This window comes from Zootoca vivipara, chromosome 2 (genome assembly GCF_963506605.1).
Source record: "Zootoca vivipara chromosome 2, rZooViv1.1, whole genome shotgun sequence".
NCBI lineage: Eukaryota > Metazoa > Chordata > Lepidosauria > Squamata > Lacertidae > Zootoca > Zootoca vivipara.
In genome coordinates this window covers 92,903,563-92,924,622 of record NC_083277.1, presented here as the reverse complement: position 1 = coordinate 92,924,622, position 21,060 = coordinate 92,903,563, and the positions used below count along the sequence as shown (strand labels likewise).

The 21,060-nt window shown below is 43.1% G+C and overlaps 3 protein-coding genes across 12 annotated transcripts in view; 2 read left to right on the top strand and 1 right to left on the bottom strand.

The window, feature by feature from the left end:
* LOC118076359 (polycystin-1) overlaps nucleotides 1-8,512 on the top strand; it is a 71,657-nt gene extending 63,145 nt beyond the window's left edge. For 8 of the 10 annotated variants that reach the window (XM_060271865.1, XM_060271864.1, XM_060271861.1 and 5 more), the window contains 5 exons: nucleotides 187-361; nucleotides 2,870-3,157; nucleotides 5,787-5,942; nucleotides 6,113-6,430; nucleotides 6,960-8,512. In XM_060271865.1, the coding sequence (XP_060127848.1) occupies nucleotides 187-361; nucleotides 2,870-3,157; nucleotides 5,787-5,942; nucleotides 6,113-6,430; nucleotides 6,960-7,679 (1,657 nt within the window). In that variant the 3' untranslated portion in view covers nucleotides 7,680-8,512. Of the gene's footprint in view, nucleotides 1-186; nucleotides 362-2,869; nucleotides 3,158-5,786; nucleotides 5,943-6,112; nucleotides 6,431-6,830; nucleotides 6,929-6,959 lie in introns of those variants that run through there. The other 2 variants (XM_060271863.1, XM_060271868.1) reach the window with 2 other exon arrangements.
* Nucleotides 8,513-8,727: 215 nt separating this feature from the next.
* NAT9 (N-acetyltransferase 9 (putative)) lies at nucleotides 8,728-14,283 on the bottom strand. The gene is made up of 7 exons (XM_035104396.2): nucleotides 14,153-14,283; nucleotides 13,222-13,308; nucleotides 11,972-12,081; nucleotides 11,066-11,206; nucleotides 10,145-10,204; nucleotides 9,622-9,716; nucleotides 8,728-9,515 (listed from the first exon to the last, which is right to left on the bottom strand). Exons 2-7 carry the CDS (start codon nucleotides 13,296-13,298, stop codon nucleotides 9,369-9,371), a joined length of 630 nt encoding a protein of 209 aa, XP_034960287.2. The 5' UTR covers nucleotides 13,299-13,308; nucleotides 14,153-14,283; the 3' UTR covers nucleotides 8,728-9,368.
* Nucleotides 14,284-14,474: 191 nt separating this feature from the next.
* TMEM104 (transmembrane protein 104) overlaps nucleotides 14,475-21,060 on the top strand; it is an 82,599-nt gene continuing 76,013 nt past the window's right edge. The window contains exons 1-2 of the mRNA XM_035104402.2: nucleotides 14,475-14,594; nucleotides 20,348-20,454. Of these exons, the coding sequence (XP_034960293.2) occupies nucleotides 20,410-20,454 (45 nt within the window). The 5' untranslated portion in view covers nucleotides 14,475-14,594; nucleotides 20,348-20,409. The remainder of the gene's footprint in view (nucleotides 14,595-20,347; nucleotides 20,455-21,060) is intronic.

Below are 21,060 nucleotides of genomic sequence, written 5' to 3'. Positions count from 1 at the left end.
GCACCTCTCCCTCTCAGTTTCCAGACCCTGTCTGTCAAAACCCTTCAGGGGAGGGGAATCTAACCAATTTTATATCACCATATTCCAAAATCCAATCTCTACCTGTTATCATAAAAAAACCCATTTCTGTTTGTTCTTCAGCTTGATATTCATAGATCTCTCTCCTCTTCATCCTTTTCGTGACAGGAGTAAAGCTCTACTTGTCGAGTTCACTCAGTACAATGCTGATGTCAATCTGTATGTGACTGTGATGCTCCTGTTTGAGTTTCCGTCCGACAGGCCGGCAATTGCTTCAATGTCCATATTCCCCTTCCCAATGTTAAAGTCAGGAGACAACATGGACCTTCGCCTTGTCATGATGGTAGGTATCCTGCACTGAAAAGTGCACTCTGGGGCTACTTCGTAGCGCAAGGGAACTCAGTAGCCAGTGTGGCGTGGCAGAAGTACATACACATCACATCTTTTTCTCCTTTAGGCTTGGGGTCGCTATTTATTTATTTAAATATATTTATAGCATTTAAACATTTATATTATCTCCTTCCTTCAAGGAGGTCAGGGCAATCAACAAGGTTTCCTCTTCCCACAACAACCCTGTGAGGTAGGTTAGATTGAGAGAGATCACCTAGTGAGCTTTACAGCTGAGCAATGATTTGAACTTAAATCTCCCCAATCCTAGTATATCACATTGACTACTATGTCACACATATTCATAGAACCGGGCTTTCAATACCTTCCAAACTTTTGTTGTTTAGTCGTTTAGTCGTGTCCGACTCTTCGTGACCCCATGGACCATAGCACGCCAGGCACTCCTGTCTTGCACTGCCTCCCGCAGTTTGGTCAAACTCATGTTCGTAGCTTCGAGAACACTGTCCAACCATCTCGTCCTCTGTCGTCCCCTTCTCCTAGTGCCCTCCATCTTTCCCAACATCAGGGTCTTTTCCAAGGATTCTTCTCTTCTCATGAGGTGGCCAAAGTATTGGAGCCTCAGCTTCACGATCTGTCCTTCCAGGGAGCACTCAGGGCTGATTTCCTTCAGAATGAATAGGTTTGATCTTCTTGCAGTCCATGGGACTCTCAAGAGTCTCCTCCAGCACCATAATTCAAAAGCATCAATTCTTCGACGATCAGCCTTCTTTATGGTCCAGCTCTCACTTCCATACATCACTACTGGGAAAACCATAGCTTTAACTATACGGACCTTTGTCGGCAAAGTGATGTCTCTGCTTTTTAAGATGCTGTCTAGGTTTGTCATTGCTTTTCTCCCAAGAAGCAGGCGTCTTTTAATTTCGTGACTGCTGTCACCATCTGCAGTGATCAAGGAGCCCAAGAAAGTAAAATCTCTCACTGCCTCCATTTCTTCCCCTTCTATTTGCCAGGAGGTGATGGGACCAGTGGCCATGATCTTGGTTTTTTTGATGTTGAGCTTCAGACCATATTTTGCGCTCTCCTCTTTCACCCTCATTAAAAGGTTCTTTAATTCCTCCTCGCTTTCTGCCATCAAGGTTGTGTCATCTGCATATCTGAGGTTGTTGATATTTCTTCCGGCAATCTTAATTCCGCCTTGGGATTCATCTAGTCCAGCCTTTCGCATGATGAATTCTGCATATAAGTTAAATAAGCAGGGAGACAATATACAACCTTGTCGTACTCCTTTCCCAATTTTGAACCAATCAGTTGTTCCATATCCAGTTCTAACTGTAGCTTCTTGTCCCACATAGAGATTTCTCAGGAGACAGATGAGGTGATCAGGCACTCCCATTTCTTTAAGAACTTGCCATAGTTTGCTGTGGTCGACACAGTCGAAGGCTTTTGCATAGTCAATGAAGCAGAAGTAGACGTTTTTCTGGAACTCTCTAGCTTTCTCCATAATCCAGCGCATGTTTGCTATTTGGTCTCTGGTTCCTCTGCCCTTTCGAAATCCAGCTTGCACTTCTGGGGGTTCTCGGTCCACATACTGCCTAAGCCTGCCTTGTAGAATTTTAAGCATAACCTTGCTAGCGTGTGAAATGAGCGCAATTGTGCGGTAGTTGGAGCATTCTTTGGCACTGCCCTTCTTTGGAATTGGGATGTAGACTGATCTTCTCCAATCCTCTGGCCATTGCTGAGTTTTCCAAACTTGCTGGCATATTGGGTGTAGCACCTTAACAGCATCATCTTTTAAAATTTTAAATAGTTCAGCTGGAATATCATCACTTCCACTGGCCTTGTTATTAGCAGTGCTTTCTAAGGCCCATTTGACTTCACTCTCCAAGATGTCTGGCTCAAGGTCAGCAACCACACTACCTGGGGTGTACGAGACCTCCATATCTTTCTGGTATAATTCCTCTGTGTATTCCTGCCACCTCTTCTTGATGTCTTCTGCTTCTGTTAGGTCCTTACCACTTTTGTCCTTGATTATGGTTTCCAAACTAGTGTTTCCCAAACTTGGGTCCCCAGCTGTTTTTGGACTACAACTCCCATCATCCCTAGCTAGCAGGACCAGTGGTCAGGGATGGTGGGAATTGTAGTCCAAAAACAGCTGGAGCTCCAGGTTTGGCAAAGTGTTCTAAACAAATACGTAATATATTCTATAGATGTCCTACAAATCATACATGACCGACGCCAACCTTCTCTTTAAAATGGCAAAAAATGGGATTCCTCAGTCACTTTAGGCATAAAAAAGGGTCTCGGAAGAAGATAAAAATCATGTGGGAGGAGGTGGTATCTCAGATATCCTGGCACTAACCTTGTTAGGATTCAAAGATGTATTACTATACTGGATCCAGTCACTTTGGGCCATGACAGCAACTTCCGCCTTATCTGGAGACAAGGAATCCAACAATTTACCAAAAAAACAACAACACCTGTGGCTTTTCCTTCTCTGCTGCAGATATGCCTGCTTCTCTTCAGTGGAGCTTTTGTTCTACCAAAGCTGTCCTTCACAGCTCCGGAAAAGGCGTCATGCCCATGGCAGAGCCACAGTCGCTTCCGGCTGCTCCTGGCCCTGATTTCCGTCACTGTTGCTGCCTTGCACTTCACCAACAACCATTTAGCAAAGGCACGCTTGTTGCATTCCCAGAAGCACCGCCAGGCTTTCACCAGCTTTTACGAAGTGGCAGTGCTGGCTCGCATAGAAGCCATCCTCTGCGCCCTGCTGCTGACGATCACCATGCTGAAGGTGAGGAAGAGCAGAGGGGGAACAAAAATCTTCCCAAGGCCATCTCCATCCGGCACACATGAATGCAAAGCCTCCAACATTTTTGTGCTCCAAATCAGGATGTCAGGAGGGGCACACCTTCCGACCCGGTGCTCTGGTGCTTGTCAGCAGGGCCATGCCAGAGCTGGCTTCGTCCAGCGCTCTGAACTCACACCAGAGGGCCAGGGCAATAACAGGACATTCTGGGATCCAAACAGAAGCTGGTATTGACTTATGTGCATTCCTCCATTGCACACAATGACCTGGAACACAATCCCTGCACAAATGGGGGGTTGCCTGTATATTTTATGCATGTTTTATATATGTTATATTATTATTATCTTTAATAAATGATAATGATAATATCAATAAAGTATTTTTTTAAGTGGAAGTCAGGCAGAAAACACCATAAAACAGCCAGCCAGCCAAAGTTAGTTTAGTTTGGAATGCAATGTTCTTTGGGAGGAAGCAAATAGATATTCTAGGGCAGGCTGTTCCATGGCCGAGATGTGACTATGGAGAGACCCAGTTATGTGTTCCCATTAACTAAAAGTCAAAGGTTAATGACCAGCACTTTGAACATAGCCTGGGAACGAACCAGAGGTTGGTGAAGCTGGTGGAGAAGACGATATAATAATAATTATCTGTATGGCACGACTGTCTTCTTTATTTCTCGCAGAGTTTAGAGACAGTGTGCATATACCCAAACTGTTAATAGCAATCTAAGGCAATTATTATTATTATTTGTTATTTACACCCCACCCATCTTGCTGGGTTTCCCCAGCCACTCTGGGCAGCTTACAATAGAATATTAAAATACAATAATCTATTAAACATTAAAAGCTTTGCTAAACAGGGCTGCCTTCAGATGTCTTCTAAAAGTCTGGTAGTTGTTTCTCTCTTTGACATCTGATGGGAGGGCATTCCACAGGGCCGGTGCCACTACCGAGAAGGCCCTCTGCCTGGTTCCCTGTAACTTGGCTTCTCGCAATGAGGGAACCGCCAGAAGGCCCTCGGCGCTGGACCTCAGTGTCGGGGCAGAACGAAGGGGGTGGAGACGCTCCTTCAGGTATACTGGACCAAGGCCGTTTATCAGACCTGCTACTGCAAAACTAAATACAACCAATTTCTTTAGTTCTAAATATGTGGGAGACCCCTCCCCCCAAAAAACTGGTTTTAATATGGGGATTAAGCTGTCCCTGCTTATTGATAATTGAATCTGCTCGTTCACTACATAGCTCCACTTTGGGTTCTGTTTCTTCATAATGTGAAATGGAAAGTTGGGAGTTGGCTTTATATAGATAGACAAAATGGTTAATTTTCTCCCCCAAACCAGACAGGCTGGTTGGCAACTCTGGCTGCAGCCCTGTAATGTAGAGTCTAATGTTGTCCCTTTTTAAGTCAACAGGACAATTCTGGAAATAACTATTTCCAGGATGGTAGCCAGGAATATTGCTAGGTCACAGACCAACACAAATTAGCACATAACAATTTATAGGCATAGATGCCTCCCTGTAAGCAAAGTAAAAACATTGTTAATGAATTAAAACAAACAGGGAAAGGAAAACGGAGATATAAAGCTCACTGCAGAGAGCTGTGAATTGGGCCCCAGAGGCCACCCACACAGTGCCACTTATTGCAGCCTTTGTTTGAATTTCAACACCTGAGCAAGCTTGACCATGTATTTTCCCTTCACTGTGACACATCCTTCCCTCCTCTTGGCCACAACCACTTGGTTAACAGTTCCAGAATACATCTTCCATCTCTTAAAAGAGAAGATTTATTAAAATGATCCTTTTTGTGCATAGCAAAATGTCTGTTTTGGAAAGCACCAAGTCAGATCTATTAACAATCACAATGATGCATAGGTTCTTGTTAACGTGCCTCTTAAATGATGCTGTAATGACCTTATAATTGTCATTGAAGCTGCTACCGAGGGATAATCTTGGTGCCATTCCTTTCCATGTGCTGCCTAATGAATCTGCATAGGGAGACCCATCTGCTCCATCCAAGCTTGGATGTATTTGAATAAGAGCTTTGTTGCTGCCTCTTGTTTCCTTAATGAACAATGAAGGAACACACAGAGCAGATAAATAAAGGCTGCCCAAAGCTTCGGCTGTGAAGTCAGCAGGAAAGACAGTAGGGGAGTTGAGAATTTCTGTGGGTGGGAATTTCCAACAAACAGTATTGCTGTTTGTCCCAAAGAAGCCTTTATGTCATTAAATTGAAGCAGCCAGCTTCCTTAGGTCCTTCGCATACACAAGAAACTCAGGCGGCTGCAACCCACAATATTTTCACTCCTATTACTGATGTGACACTCAACATTTATATTCCAAACCAACAGCCAGGCCTTATTAGCTAAAACGGCTTCTCTAGTTTTGAGAATCTTCCTTTTGAGGTTCTCATTTATTGGACTGTGACACCAAGCATTAGAGCTGCTTCCTTGACCGATGCTTATGGTTGTGATGATGGCTGCTGTTTGTTATCTTGATGTAGCCTTGCGATAATATTCCTTGGCTCTCTTCCTATGATAAGGGGACAGAGAAAGTGTTCTCAATGGCTTCTTCCTTTCAAAGAATTAGCTTCTTCTTCTTCTTCTTCTTCTTTCTAGATGGTGCAACAGCTGCGCTTTGTCCGGAGATGGTCTGTGTTTGGGAAAACCTTCCAGCATGCCTTGAGGGAGCTAGTGGCGATCAAAATCATCTTCCTCTTGTTCCTTCTCATCTGTGCCAAGTGTGGCTGTTTAGTAGGTTATAAAAAGAATCGGGTGAGGGTGAAAATGAGAATGAGAAGTCAATGCATGGGAAAATGATGCATGCTAATCCAAAGTTTCTCCTGCCCACCCCAAGATAGGGGGAGGAGGGGAAACACTGATCCTACCTTTTATATATATAAAAATCTCCACAACCTTTTTTTTTTCTTCTTCATTCTTGTCAGGCCTTCTCTTCAACTGTGGAAGAGTTCAGGACACTCCCACGTGCCTTTTCAGCTCTGCTTTCCACTCTCTGTGGGAAGATCACTTTCCTCCAGTCTTTGATGCAGATTTCCCCTATCCTGGGGACAACATACATCCTAAGCTTTGGAGCTGGCGTGCTCTGGATGGTGCAGAGTTTCCTTTGTGCCTCTGTCCTTAACAGTTACCGTACAGTCCATTCTGAGATCTACCATCCAGCTATTGAGCCTCAGGATTATGAGATGATTGAGTTTTTGGTGAAAAGGTTGAAGCTCTGGCTAGGACTCAGCAAAACCAAAGAGGTAAGCGAGATTTAAAAAAACCAAAGCAAGGGAGGTGGAGGGTGGGGAGAAAGGAAAGAAAGAAAAAGGGAATGGGGAATATAGCACTCTTCCGCACAGTCCTGTCTGAAGGGGAAGAGATGGATGGTGAGAATGTGGCTGCTCTATAGCGCTGTTCTATGCTTGCTCTATCACCACTTACGATGTGGTGGTAACTTTCAATACAAGCCACACGAAGGCATCTTCATAAACTATTATTGCATAGCAGCTTCCCAGCTGTAAACAGCTGTTTACATAAATGTGATGACCATCTGAATGTCTCTTGTATGAGCTGTTCTCCTCTAAATAGACTTGAGTATAATAATGCGGTGAGCTTGATTTCGGAATAAATCTTGTAAGAACTCGCTCTTATACCTCACAGCACAATCTATATAAAGAATGGCAGCCTAGCCCTTTCAGCACCCATGATGGCTGAATTAGTTTTCACAGACAACAGGAAGAAGACTTTGTTACAGAACTCGCAACAGATTCTGATCTCTTTGCCTTTCAGTTTCGCCACAAGGTGAAATTTGAAGGGATGGACTCCCTGGTTTCCCACTCTTCTGGAAACTCCAAACCGTCTCGCCTTCCTTCTCCGGGCACCAACTTTCACTGTCCTAGTGCAACCATTTCTTCCTTCAGCTCTGAAGAGCTGGTACTTCCCGAGAGCCCCATCCCTGATCCTTGCAATGTAGACTTTTATCTGGAGCACCTGCCATCCGCAGTCAACGATCTCCTGGAAGGCTTTGACAGGGTCCTAAAGCTGATGGAGGATGTGTGCCATCTTGAGACCAGCTTAGAGGAGACTCAGAGGAGAATTTGCAAGAAGAAGAAGAAGGGGCAGAAAAGCCATCCCATGGAAAAGGTAGCGACACTCGCTTCAAGAACCAGCTTAGGGCTGCCGAGAACTTACAGCACCTTCTCAGAGTCTGCCTTAGCCAGGCTCAGAGCGCACCATGTCAGGATTTCCAGCTGCAGTGCCACTGAAGGGGGCAAGCAGCACCCAGACGATACTGAATCTCAGCAAAGCTCAGCAGGATACAAGGTTCTGGTGGGCAACCCTCCAGCTTCAGGCCACATCTTCCGAAGCACTCTTCCCTGGCCGGCCCATTTGTTCAAAAAGAGACCCAGGAGTGAGGAAGGGCAGGGATATCCGTGTTGTGACGTGCTTCAGAGACAGATCCCTTTAAAGAGGAGAGCGTGGCAGACCGAAGGAACAGGTGACATGTAGACAACCTCTATGTGGGTTTAACTGAGCACAAGAGCTGGTACCCGTTTGTTTTCCCTCCTCGTGCTTCACTCACATAATGCACCTCACTGGAGAAGCAGGGTCCAGATTAACCTCCTTGCCTTTGTTATCTTTCAGGGTACTACAAATTGGATGAACTCTATTTGGTTCCCAGCTCTGACCTGCCTAGAATGCCTTAAGTTTTCTGCACAGATAAAATTAGAATTATAGTGGTGCATGTAAAGTACTTTGTAGTGCATTATGTTATTTACAATCTAGCACAGTAGCTTTGCGCAGTCCTTCTGTATTTTTGTACTAATGTCTGGAATGAAATACCTACAAGGCTGGCTTTAGGACAGGCATGGGCAATCTCAGGACAAGGGCCTAAATGCAGCCTCCAGGCCTCTTTTATCAGGCTTTTCAATCTCTCTCCAAGCCACATCTTCCTTACCAACTCTCCACCCTCCCTGGCCCTGCTGCACTCCTGCGTATTTCTGCCTGACTGAAATGCATTCTTTAATGCCTCTTGCTTTGTCTGGTTAGAGGATGTGTGTGTGTCAATATTCTATGGGACAGTCTAAGGGAGCAGGACTTCTAACTAGCTACATTAAGCATTACATTCTTGAAGCTGCTGCAAAAATACATCTGTAATCACAGCCTTTGAGAACTTGTCATGTCTGTATTAAAACAGTACATATGTCCAACATATTGTGCTTACTACCAACTCCTTCATTAGCCTCTGAGGGCAGGAGCAGGCAGAAGCCTTGCACAAAGGGGCTTCTCCCCCTTCTCTCCTTGAAATTGGCTTGGGGTTTGGTTGCGAGCACTTCCAGAACAGCATAGAGGAAGGGGATATGCTTGTGCAGATGGAGCATTTGTAATAGCACAATGCAATGAGCATTTTTCATCAAGTTCCTGTAACTAGTTTCACATACAGGAGATAATGACCGGTAATGAACCCTTCAGCGTAAGTTTACTTCTGCGAATTGGGGGGGGGGGGACACATGCAGGAAGACCTGAGCCCAGAAAAGAAACTGGCAGTGAGACAAAAGAGTGTACACATTTTATTTTTTCACATTTCATCTTAGTAAAGAGAAACACACAAACTTCCTGGTGTGTGCCAGTGAGAAAAGAGCAGTCTCACTGAATAACTAAGAGCCTGCAATGCTTTGAGAGAAGCCCATTTAGTACTTCAGTTCAATCAAACATTAACCACCTGTTTCTCGGACTGCTGCCGATTAACCCTCGGAATAAGAGTAGGTTGTAGTTTATATTTTTGGTAGAAACAGGCCCTAATCAAGGACCCTAGTAAGGCAATATTAGCCTATGATGCGACTGTTCATTTGTAACAGAGGAGACAAGCCTAACTTTCCTGTCCCTTAGTAGCACTGCAGTCCAAACACATCCAGTTCGCTCTATATACATCACACTTTGCCATTTTTACCAATAGCAACCATTTCCCCAAGATGATAGTTTGTTCTAGTTGCAGTAGACATTAGATTTTCTTGTTAAAGGTGGTGAACGAAAGTATGATGGGCAACAGCAAGTCAAGTTGAATGCTGATCCAGTGCAGAGCCTGCAACGTTTTCTACTCCAGCAGTTGGTCCCTATCATTACAGATCCAGGCCATGATGCAGTTTGGGGACAGAGATCCCATGCTTCTGGAGTCCGTATAAAGAGAGCTAAGCATCATTAGCTGTCACAAACCCGATTCTGCAGCTTAGTTACATTGTAAAATTGTTCATCCACGTGGCTGGTTTGCTCAAGCAGCCACTGCCTTTCTTGCTCATCCACAATCAGTCTGAGTGTTACTTCGTGGAAGATGACATTTACTCCCACCTAGACAGTGCACAAGATAATAAATCCAAGTTAACTTTAGGGTCTGCCACAAATACAGAGTCAACTAAAGATGGTTCTGCTACATGAGAAATACTTATTAGCTCACCTCCTTGAAATGAATCTTTTTGAACATGCCAATACTGGCTTCATTTTCCAATCCAATTTTAGCTTCAAAGGTGTTTAGTCCCAGGCGAGTCATTCCTACAGGATAGAATATTAGAAATAAGCTACTGTCTCTACTCTTGTCAATTCCATTTGGGAAGGACTGAAGGTTGATCACATGTTCTGCATGCAATATGTCCCATTTTCTATCCCTGGCATCTCCAGGTAGGGTTGGAAATGTCTGAAACCCTTGAGAGCCACTGTTAGCAAGTGTTGATAATACTGAGATGAAGTGATGAGCTTACTCGGTATAAGGCAGCTTCCTATGTTTCTACTATTATAGGCAATTGAGGGTTCTGTGTTCCAAGTATAAGCAGAAAAGTAATCTTAAAACACTATGGCAGAATTTCAAAGTCTTTGAATGGAAATCTTCTACCGGTATTGATGTACACGGAAGTTAACCCTCCATGCATATGCAGCACCTCCAACACTTTACAACTTCATTCCCTTATGCCAGACACTCTTACCATAGGACATCATGATCAGAGTGGCTTCCTTGCCAAATCCTCTGCCACGATAGCTGGCTTCTGAAAGAGAGGAGCAGGGGAGAATTAAGAACTGTATCTGTTTCCAGGTTCATCTAGAACAAGGGTGGGGAATCTTTGGCCAACAGAAGGGTCTAGAATTTGGAATGGGTATCTCTCACTCACCCTATAATCTTTTTAATTCTAGGCACTTTTTTAAGACCAGAAGGTACAATATATGCATTATTATTATTATTATTATTAACAGAAAGATCTATCAGGCTAAAGAGACACAGGGAAGGGTGAAGAAAAAAAGAAGAGGCTCCTTTCTGGCACATTTAGTAAGATTTAGGCTTCACTTTTGAAAAATTCAGGACTGACAAAATACAACCCTGGCAGATTGCACTGACTTACCAAGGAATGGGATGCAGGTGGCGCTGTGGGTTAAACCACAGCCTAGGGCTTGCCGATCAGAAGGTCGGCGGTTCGAATCCCCGCAACGGGGTGAGCTCCCATTGTTCAGTCCCAGCTCCTGCCAACCTAGCAGTTCGAAAGCACGTCAAAGTGCAAGTAGATAAATAGGTACCGCTCTAGTGGGAAGGTAAACAGCGTTTCCGTGCGCTGCTCTGGTTTGCCAGAAGTGGCTTAGTCATGCTGGCCACGTGACCTGGAAGCTGTACGCCGGCTCCCTTGGCCAGTAAAGCGAGATGAGCGCCGCAACCCCAGAGTCATCCAAGGAATGACTTACCAAGGAATGACTGGTTGCAATAGTTGTGCCAGACATTTATGCACAGGATGCTTGTATATAACCTATTTTATTTTTTGTTGGCTTCAGTCACTTCTGCTGAAGAAACAATCTTTTGAAGTAACTTGCTAAAGACTGAAATATTGATGGTCCCATAAATTATAGAAGAGTTAGGTTACCTGCTATCATGATTTCGATCTCTCCGAGTGTTGGATCTTCACTGTCTGTGAGGAACAAGTTCACGTCGCCCACCATGCAGTCTTCCTCCGTGGTTGTCTGCTTAGACCACTTATCTGTGTCAAGCACTATAAATGTGCATTCTGGGGAAATTTTTTAAAAAAGAAGCAGGCCCAATGGAGAACATTTAAAACCATTTTAAATGAAACCAGGGTCAACTAATATAGTAATCAATGGCAACCAGCACAATGTAAGAAGCTTCCTCCTTGCATTAAAGGGACTTGGAATGAGAGATCTCTTGCTTCAGGCTGGGTGCAAAAGCCAATGCAACTCTTTCCCTGTCCCTCAAACCCTTAGGAAAACACAGAACTCTGGGAAGAATTTAGTGTTTGGTGGGCCTGTTCACTTTTTAAAAATATTAAAAGTGTGCAGGAGTTAGGAAAGAAATGCGTCCACTCCCCTGTGCAGAAAACGGCCCATCTGAATTTTCATGTGGTAGCCATAAGTAAGAAGGATGTTATAGTTCAGTTCCTGTGTACCTAATCACAGGTATTGGGCTAAGGAGCAGAACCTCCACAGCATCCAGAGGACATTGCATGGAAAGTTATTTAAGTGCGGATAACTATAGATACCAAGTTTAAGTAGCTGGTATGTGATTCTTGGGTACTTGTATATTCTGCAGTTTTGGCCCTGAGTACCTTCCAAGATTTAATTTTGCTCAGAATAAAGTTGCCATCTATTTCTACACAGTCCAAATTATCAGTATTAGTTATTACCATGATGAACTGATCAGCAACTGAAATTTTAACACGGAAGTATCACTTTTATATGAATGGACCTTTAAATAAACTAGACATATGTGCTCGCTACCCCATCTTCAAGTCCTTACAAATGTTTAAAAATCTCACTGTCTGCATCTTCCCGCCAACTGCGCTGCATCTCATATTCCTGTTCAAGGCTTAATGGCTCTGATGCAGTCAGACGCTGCAGCTCTTCAGACTTCATCCACTCATGGTACCTGGTGAGAAAATCCATATTCGTCTTCAGAACATTGCCTACTATGTTATGTTGGAAAGGAAACAAGATCTCCACCATGAACCCATTTGAGGCATGAAATGACTGGTCCAGGCAAACTAATACCAACGTTCTATTTCTTCACAACCTGAAATAGCCACCACACAGACAGAAGACATTATTCTTAATGGCTAGGTTTACCAAGGTTTTACTCTCATTCCACTTGTAAGCAATAAACATGTCCATTTCTAATAATTCCCAAATATGTCGTTCTTACTGCTTACAACTGAGGTTTCCAAATGCCTGCAGAGTTAAAAATTAAAGCTGTAATCCTAATGCATACTAATTTAGGAGTAATCTCCACCACACTCAGTGGAATGTACATCTCAGTAAACACGCACCAGACAGCAGTGGTAAATTCTTGGTAGTCTAGACAAGAGGTTAAACATTACCATAATTTTTTTTTCACAAGCACAAATGATTGATTTTGCCCACCTGTGCATATTTCAAACCTGGACATACCTGGAGTTTTGTTATCTCAAAATGCAGGAGGTGTTACCAAAAACATTCCTATGAACATATCTGAAAATTTGTATTTTTTTAAAAAAGGAAAGTTATAATCCCCTACAACTTTTGCAGATGTGCCCAATTATTATCAATAAACTGATCCAATTAATAATTGCAGATCAGAGCAGTTACAGGTAACGTCAGTGCTTAAGCAATTTATCTATTTGTTCCACTTGGAATGCAAATTAACAAACACGCATATTACAAACACACATATCAAAAAAAATTCTTTTGCAATATATATATATGCAATATACCGTGTTTCTCATATTATAAGACATGTCTTATATTTATTTTTTCCTCAAAAAAACACACTATGGCTTATTTTCAAGGGATGTCTTATTTTTTTTCCTCCTCCTCCTGCCGCGGCCGGCATTGCTGCTGAGCCTATCACTATGTCTTATTTTCGGGGTATGGCTTATATTCCTTGAATGCTTAAAAATCCTGCTATGGCTTATTTTATGGGTATGTCTTAAAATATGAGAAACAGGGTATATAAAGATGGCTTAACATTCCAGACCTCTAAAGTCAATGTCCCCCCCCCAACTGGAGACTGGGCAAAGTATCTGTTTCATACCTGGGTACATGATCAGAGGTGTATGGCACCAGGGTCACCCTCTTTCCCTGCAGTACAGTATTCTGATTAATTCTCATAGCTCCAAGACTGCAACAAACAAGAGTATGTTAGTGATACACTTTTTCAAAATAAATGTTATTGGTTCAGTTTTGAAATAAGAACGAACAACAACAAATGAGAGCAAAATATAACAATACTATACAGAGGAATCATACATATCAATTTTAATATACAATCGGTCCAATACAGTTTATATATTGCAGCTGCAATATATTTGTGTACATAAAATGTCATTTACCCCGGTTCATTTGTGAGAGATATAATCTGTAATTCGACCAAAATAATTACGGAACTGCTTATTTAATATTTCTCTTTGTCCCGTCCCCACTAGAAATGGTACAATGTTTAATAGCAAAGAAAAAAACTACAGCGGTAGTGCAAGAATTATGAAGCAACTGCAAAGGAGATCTGGACTACTTAGTCATGCGGCTATAAAGCATTTGCTACACCGTGATTGAAACACAGGATAATTACAGCAGTTCATAATTGACATCCAGGATTCAGAAGTTAAAACAGGAGGTGGAGGTGCTTGAGTGTCCGGGTGCAAACACACTGACAGCATTCCCTGGAAATAAATCCCACAATTTTGCTTGCGCACTGCATGAAATTTATTCCATAACATTTATACACCACTTGACGAAGAAAAACCCTCAAAGCGGGTTGCGAAAAAGGGGAATTAGACTTTGCATGTAACTTCTCCAGAGGCAACACTGAAGAGACTTAAGTCAGGGAGCCACTTTCGCAAGAAATCTTCCCCCACATACTACTCCTAATCTCCAAACAGGCGGCATTTGGCCGCAATCTACACCTGAACCAGAGAGACAAACTCCACCTTAAACCCACCCAATAGGCCACGCGAGCGCCTATTTACCTCGTTCCTCTACCACCCCAACACAAGCCTCACGCGCACGCGCGCGCATTGGCCAAACTCCCCTTCCCGGTCGCGCTACGGTAGCCGCCGAGTCTCCATCCGACCAGCGTCTTTCCCAACCACCGACCGACACATACAAGCACACACCCCTCCCCCGTAGTCACGTGCCATCAAGAGAAGGGACCAATCGGCGTAGAAAGCGATTCGAGAAGTCGTGGTCACGCGCGCGGCAAGCTCGGCTGTTGGCGGCTTTGGCTTTGGCGTAGAAGCGCTGTTCCCTCCCTCCCCACTGCCCCGCCTACCCTCCGTCAGCTTCTCCGCTTCCGCGCGTGCGCCGTCGGCGGCTTCCCTTTGCTCGCGCCGGTAATGAGGGAAAACGACGGTTTGGAGTTGCTGGGCCGGACGTTGCCGTGGAGCCAAGCGAGGAGCGCCGGCGTGGCGGGTAAAGAGGCTTGTTGTGAGGAGTTTTTAGTGGGTGGTAGGGGGCTCCGGTGATGGTGGCGGGGCGAAGTTCTGGGTGTCGACAGAAGGGGAAGCGGGCGGCGGCCTGAGGCGGGTCGGGGAAAGGATTGGCGGGGAAGACGTGGCATTCCCGACGATGCTCCTTCCCGCGCGGCTCTCCGGAGGAGGGTTTTGCGCCTGGCTTTTAAATAGGCGCAGCCTCTGTGTGACTGTTTGGCCTGTCTTTGAGCTGTCCCCCCCTCCCCCGAAGGAGACAGCGCAGAGGACAACAGAAGTGCCCCCCGCTCGGCTTGAGCATCTTCCCGAACAGCGGGGAAGATCTGCTGCCTATCAGGTGCAGGTGGTGGTCACGCGGCTGTCTGTATCTGCTCGGAGACCTAGTACACGTGTGCGTGTGTGAATTCACACATGCATAAATGGGGAGAGAGAAGAGTTCATGCAATTGCTTGTGGGTGTGCATCTCTCTCCGTGGACGTAGCCAGGATTTATGTTTTGGGGGCGGGTGGCAGGACACCCACCTGTCATCATCCTCTGGCTGGCTAGCAGATTTGGAATGAAATGTCCCCACCAACCGTTGCTTTAAATTGCTTTCTTTTGACCCCAAGTGCTCAGAAAAAAATCTGTCAAAATCTTCCTACAATTTCTATTTTTATTTATTTACTTTATGGGGGGGAGGGGCAGCTGCATAGTGTACTGGTGGAGTAAGAAGCCTCTGAAGTAAAGCGGAAGCTGGTTTCCAGACTTTTTTCAGGATGAAATACAGCCTTGTAAATAAGGCCACAAAAATTACTAACCTGCAGATGTTCTTATTAACCTACTAAGAGGCTAGTGATGTGCTTTTCCAGGCTGGCTGTGGAGGAGGGGTAGCCCCTCTTATTAGCAGACTAATAATATGCAGAATGGTGAAGAAAGGGTGGAGTGATTCATCTCCACTATGCTAGCTTGCTACATTTCTTTGCTGATTGTGAAGGATACATTCTTACTTCCTCTTTTGTTAGTACAGGTACTGCATGGAAATCAAGTAGGCTATCAATCCCCCTTTCCCACCCATTCACATGCCTTTATAGAAGTCCTGCTCACCTATGGCCTCTAGGCTAGTGCGCAAAAATACAAGAGTGGTATCCCCCCCCCCCTCTATCTAAGTGGACAGTTATATCTGTGGATTTTACTTTATCATTATTTGAATCAGGCTTTCTGGCATGACACTGACTCCAAATATCACTCCTTAACATTTGCTTTGTCTGCGCCTTGTAGTCTCGTGCTTCAATGGATGGAGCAATCCTAACTCCTTGCGGGGAGCAAAAGCACAGCAGCTCAACCACTGCATCCCAAGCTTTACTGCTTAGTGACTAGAATCAAAAGTGGTGGGTGGCTATAAAAGCACCAGGCAGGCTCAGCAGAGTGCCCAAGGATTGAGACCTGCAGGGTTTTGGAACCAGAAGATTCCAAGCTGCCAGGCCCTGCCCCAAAATGCCTCATTTCAGATCTCTCTTTTGGCTTATAGTGGTAGAATCACTGTTGGTAGCTTTCCATTTCTCTGGGTACAGCAGCTGAGGCTGGCAGGAGCTGGTGGAGGGTCCCCTCTACCTTATCCTCATCTTCCTCCAGCAGCAGAGATTAAAAGGGTTAGGACTACACTCTTCAGATAAGAGGCCCTTGTTATTGTATTTTCTGTTCAGGGTAGTAATTGCATACATCTAATCTGAGTGGCCATAGAAAGGCCAGGTAAAACTTTCCCATGCCATGCACTAAGATACAAACAGGAGTAGGAGCTAAGAATTTCAGGACAGAGTGGTTTCTTCTACAAAGAGCTCAGCCTCAGCCAAAGAAGGGGACTTGTGAGTAAATGACTAGGGGTAAGAAAGCAGGGCCTTGAAAATCCTTGTTTTTTTGTATTCAGGCATATGCAGTGCCTGCCATGGTACTTAAACTTTGCCTGTACGGTAACTTTCGCTGACTCTCTGGTTCTCTTTTTGGTTCAGTGGAATTGCTAATGTGTTAGATGAGAATCTTAGTGCCAACTCATACAATACAGTATGCCCCCCCCAATGTAAACATTTAGAAATTTTCCAGCACACACACTTGCATGAAGAAGCTCATCATGTGGGCTAGCATGTTATGGATGGTGTTTTCCTCATTGTTGTAAAAGGTCTGTGTAGACTGTGAGGCTTTACTGGCTATTTAAGCCTTGCTCCAGTAGCATACTAAAATTCTGTTTGGGTGGAGATTTTATTAGGGCCAATAAAAATGCCACAAAAAGTAAGCTTTCGAGTTCTGATGCAGTTGCATTTGGAATAGCATGTACAGGTTGGGTTGCCTCACCTCTTAAACAATATTGTGGAGTTGGAAAAGGTTCAGGAAAGGGCAGCCAAATTGAAGAAGGGGATGGAGCACCTCCTGTATGAGGAAAGGTTGAAGCATTCGGGGCTTTTTAGTTTATAGCAAAGGTAAGAGGCAACATGATAGGAGTTCTCCATGTCATGCATAATTTTATATACTTCTAACACTAGAATTTGTGGACATCTGTTGAAGCTGGATATTGGAGGATTCAGGACAGAGAAAATAAAGTTACTCTCCACACAGCACATAGTTAAAAGTTTAGAATTCACTCCCACAGGAGGCATTGATGGCCACCAGCCTGGGTGGCCTTAAAAAAGGTTAAACAAATTCATGGAGGATAAGGCTGCCAATGGCTACTAGCCATAAAACGTTTCTCTATAACCAGGCTTTTAGCTTCTGAAACAATCTCTCTTGTGTTATCTCTCTTGTGCTATAATTTTGTATTTTTGTTTTTTAAAACACCCTGTGATCTTCTGAAGGGCAGTATACAAATTATTATTATTATTATTATTATTATTATTATTATTATTATCAGTAGTAGTTGTTGTTGTTTAGTCGTTTAGTCGTGTCCGACTCTTCGTGACCCCATGGACCATAGCACGCCAGGCACTCCTGTCTTGCACTGCCTCCCGCAGTTTGGTCAAACTCATGTTCGTAGCTTCGAGAACACTGTCCAACCATCTTGTCCTCTGTCGTCCCCTTCTCCTAGTGCCCTCAATCTTTCCCAACATCAGGGTCTTTTCCAAGGATTCTTCTCTTCTCATGAGGTGGCCAAAGTATTGGAGCCTCAGCTTCACGATCTGTCCTTCCAGGGAGCACTCAGGGCTGATTTCCTTAAGAATGGATAGGTTTGATCTTCTAGCAGTCCATGGGACTCTCAAGAGTCTCCTCCAGCACCATAATTCAAAAGCATCTATTCTTCGACGATCAGCCTTCTTTATGGTCCAGCTCTCACTTCCATACATCACTACTGGGAAAACCATAGCTTTAACTATACGGACCTTTGTCGGCAAAGTGATGTCTCTGCTTTTTAAGATGCTGTCTAGGTTTGTCATTGCTTTTCTCCCAAGAAGCAGGCGTCTTTTAATTTCGTGACTGCTGTCACCATCTGCAGTGATCAAGGAGCCCAAGAAAGTAAAATCTCTCACTGCCTCCATTTCTTCCCCTTCTATTTGCCAGGAGGTGATGGGACCAGTGGCCATGATCTTGGTTTTTTTGATGTTGAGCTTCAGACCATATTTTGCGCTCTCCTCTTTTACCCTCATTAAAAGGTTCTTTAATTCCTCCTCGCTTTCTGCCATCAAGGTTGTGTCATCTGCATATCTGAGGTTGTTGATATTTCTTCCGGCAATCTTAATTCCGGCTTGGGATTCATCTAGTCCAGCCTTTCGCATGATGAATTCTGCATATAAGTTAAATAAGCAGGGAGACAATATACAACCTTGTCGTACTCCTTTCCCAATTTTGAACCAATCAGTTGTTCCATATCCAGTTCTAACTGTAGCTTCTTGTCCCACATAGAGATTTCTCAGGAGACAGATGAGGTGATCAGGCACTCCCATTTCTTTAAGAACTTGCCATAGTTTGCTGTGGTCGACACAGTCAAAGGCTTTGGCATAGTCAATGAAGCAGAAGTAGACGTTTTTCGTAGTACTATAGTAGTAGTACTATTATTAATTCAATAAAAATATAAACATCCCAATTTCCAGTGTTTTTCCTATGGCAAACAACTGGGGTAACCAATAGGATTTTAAATGTGTCATGATCATGTTAATTTTACTAAAAATAATTTAATTGTGTTAATATTATTTGATTTTGTGTTAATATTATTGTGTTAATATTATTTGATTTTGCAATCTTGTATACATTTACCTGGGCAGAAGTCCCATTAAACACAAAGAGACTTACTTTTGGGTCCTTGTATATCATTTTAAATAAACTATACAGTAAATGTGTGCCTGAGCTCCAGTTCTGTACACCAGGAGACATGTCAAAGCCTCTTTGCAAAGCCTCTTTGCAAAACTGCATTTTGCATTTGCATTTGCCATTGTGTGTGTGAGAGAGAGAGAGAGAGAGAGAATGAATTTTTTTAACATCCACTTGCACTTGTTGTTTAGTAGTATTTGCAGAAAATGACTTCTAAGGAGAACCTGGTCTCAGATAAACCCACCACAGGAAACGGGAATCCTAGTTGCAAGAAAATCAGGAATGGCAAACTTCAGAGATGCAAAGGTTTTAAAAATGAGTAAGAAGCAGGAAAGCAGAAATAGGAAGGGAAAACAACAGTTCTTTCAGACCCCAGGGATTCCTGTTGCCTGGTGTCTAAACAACTTGTTCACCAATCACAACTCTGACCTCACTCATTGGCTACAAATACTAAAATATTGAAGCCAGACTCACTCATCTCACAGAAATTGCTTAGAAAGCTGCTCGAACATTTTGCTTTATAACGTGCCTTCCAGTGGGGCTAGAAGCTTGTTCTTTCTTTTCTTTAAAGGAAATAAATGAAAGGCCTGAGTTTGGGCCCCATTCTGACTTGGTCTCCGATGAGATTGTTCCATTTGCACCATTATAAACTGGCCTTTAACTTATTCTTGAATGACACCTCCTCATTTATGATTTGAGGGAATGATACATGACTGAATATTATAGACATTTTGATTTTCATTTCATTGAGAAAGAATATTCTGTCTAGCACTTGCTTCTAGAAAGTTCTAAACCCCTATAACACAGCTTTCACCAACCTGATGCTGTCCAAATATTTAGGCTATAACTTCCAGTAAAAAAATTATGGAAGGCACCAGACTTGACAGGCTTCCTTTCAACTAAGTCCCACTTGGTTCAGTTGCACTTTCAAAAAACTATGCATATGATTGTAACTGTAGCCTCCAAGTAAAACATCTAACAATTATATTTAATTGTTATAGCAACCAATTGTCCAAATTGAATCCTTGTTCAGGAGATGTGTACATTGTAAAGTAAGTGACTTAATTTAAATAAATGATCTTAAATCTATTTCCCCCTTAGTGCTTATAATCCATTCATTCTAAGTTGAATTCCTTAAAGTATGTTACGCCTTGACTATATCGTCTGGCTAGATTATATACTTTTGGAGTGACAGGAAAACCTTAGTTTTGATCCTTGTTTTTGATGTGGCTGGTATTTCACTAGATTCTCTAAAAGGATTATGGCCTTTAGTGAGAATTATGCAACTTGCAATGCAAGTGAAGAATTCTGATTTCAAATGCAAACTAGCTGATTTGGAGGAATCTGTTTACTTTTCTTTCCAGAGAAGGCAGCAATACTAATAGACTTGCATTAATGTACAATGATGAACTGCAGTTACTGCTTGCTTTGTTAACTCCTGTAAACAGCTGATAAAATTTCTTTCAGGTTAACAGTGGTTGGATCAAAAGGAACTGACATCTCTCTTTGACTGTTCCATCAGCTTCAACATGGCTGGAGGCATTACTGATACAGGAGAGCTGTACTCGCCTTACGTGAGTATTTAGCATTACTACAGTCTCTTGCTGGAGAGAAGCAGCACAGTTATGCTATGTATTTCCTGCTCCTGTTTCTTCATGATTTCCCCCCCACATTCTTGTTTTGATTTTAAATTGTGACAGGCATTTTATACTTGTGTTACAATACATTTGGGAAAAAACTCAGGAAACTTTTCTAATACAAATTTGCTTGCTCTTTTCACCCACACATGCTCTAAAAGCTTATCAGGCTTGCATTTTTAAACATGCTTTAATACTTAGCAAACCTTGCCAAATACCCTCTATTGAATCTCTAGTGAGTATTCAAAGTTCATCATTACAAAACTTCTTGTAATCCTACAAGCGTAGTCCATTGACTACAATTGTCTTTCAGATAATTTACAAATTTACTCCAGTCTTTCAGGAACTTAATTCCTGGTTAGTTTATCCACTACCCAAATTACTTTGTGCCTTCTGCCTCTGATATTTGGGATTCTTTCCCCTCTTGTTAGTATTATATCTAACATATGTTGAAGCAACAATGCAGCTATAGTGCAAATACATTTATAAGAAATATTGTTGATGAGATTTAAGAGAACAGATTAGAGGATTTTGATGGCTAAG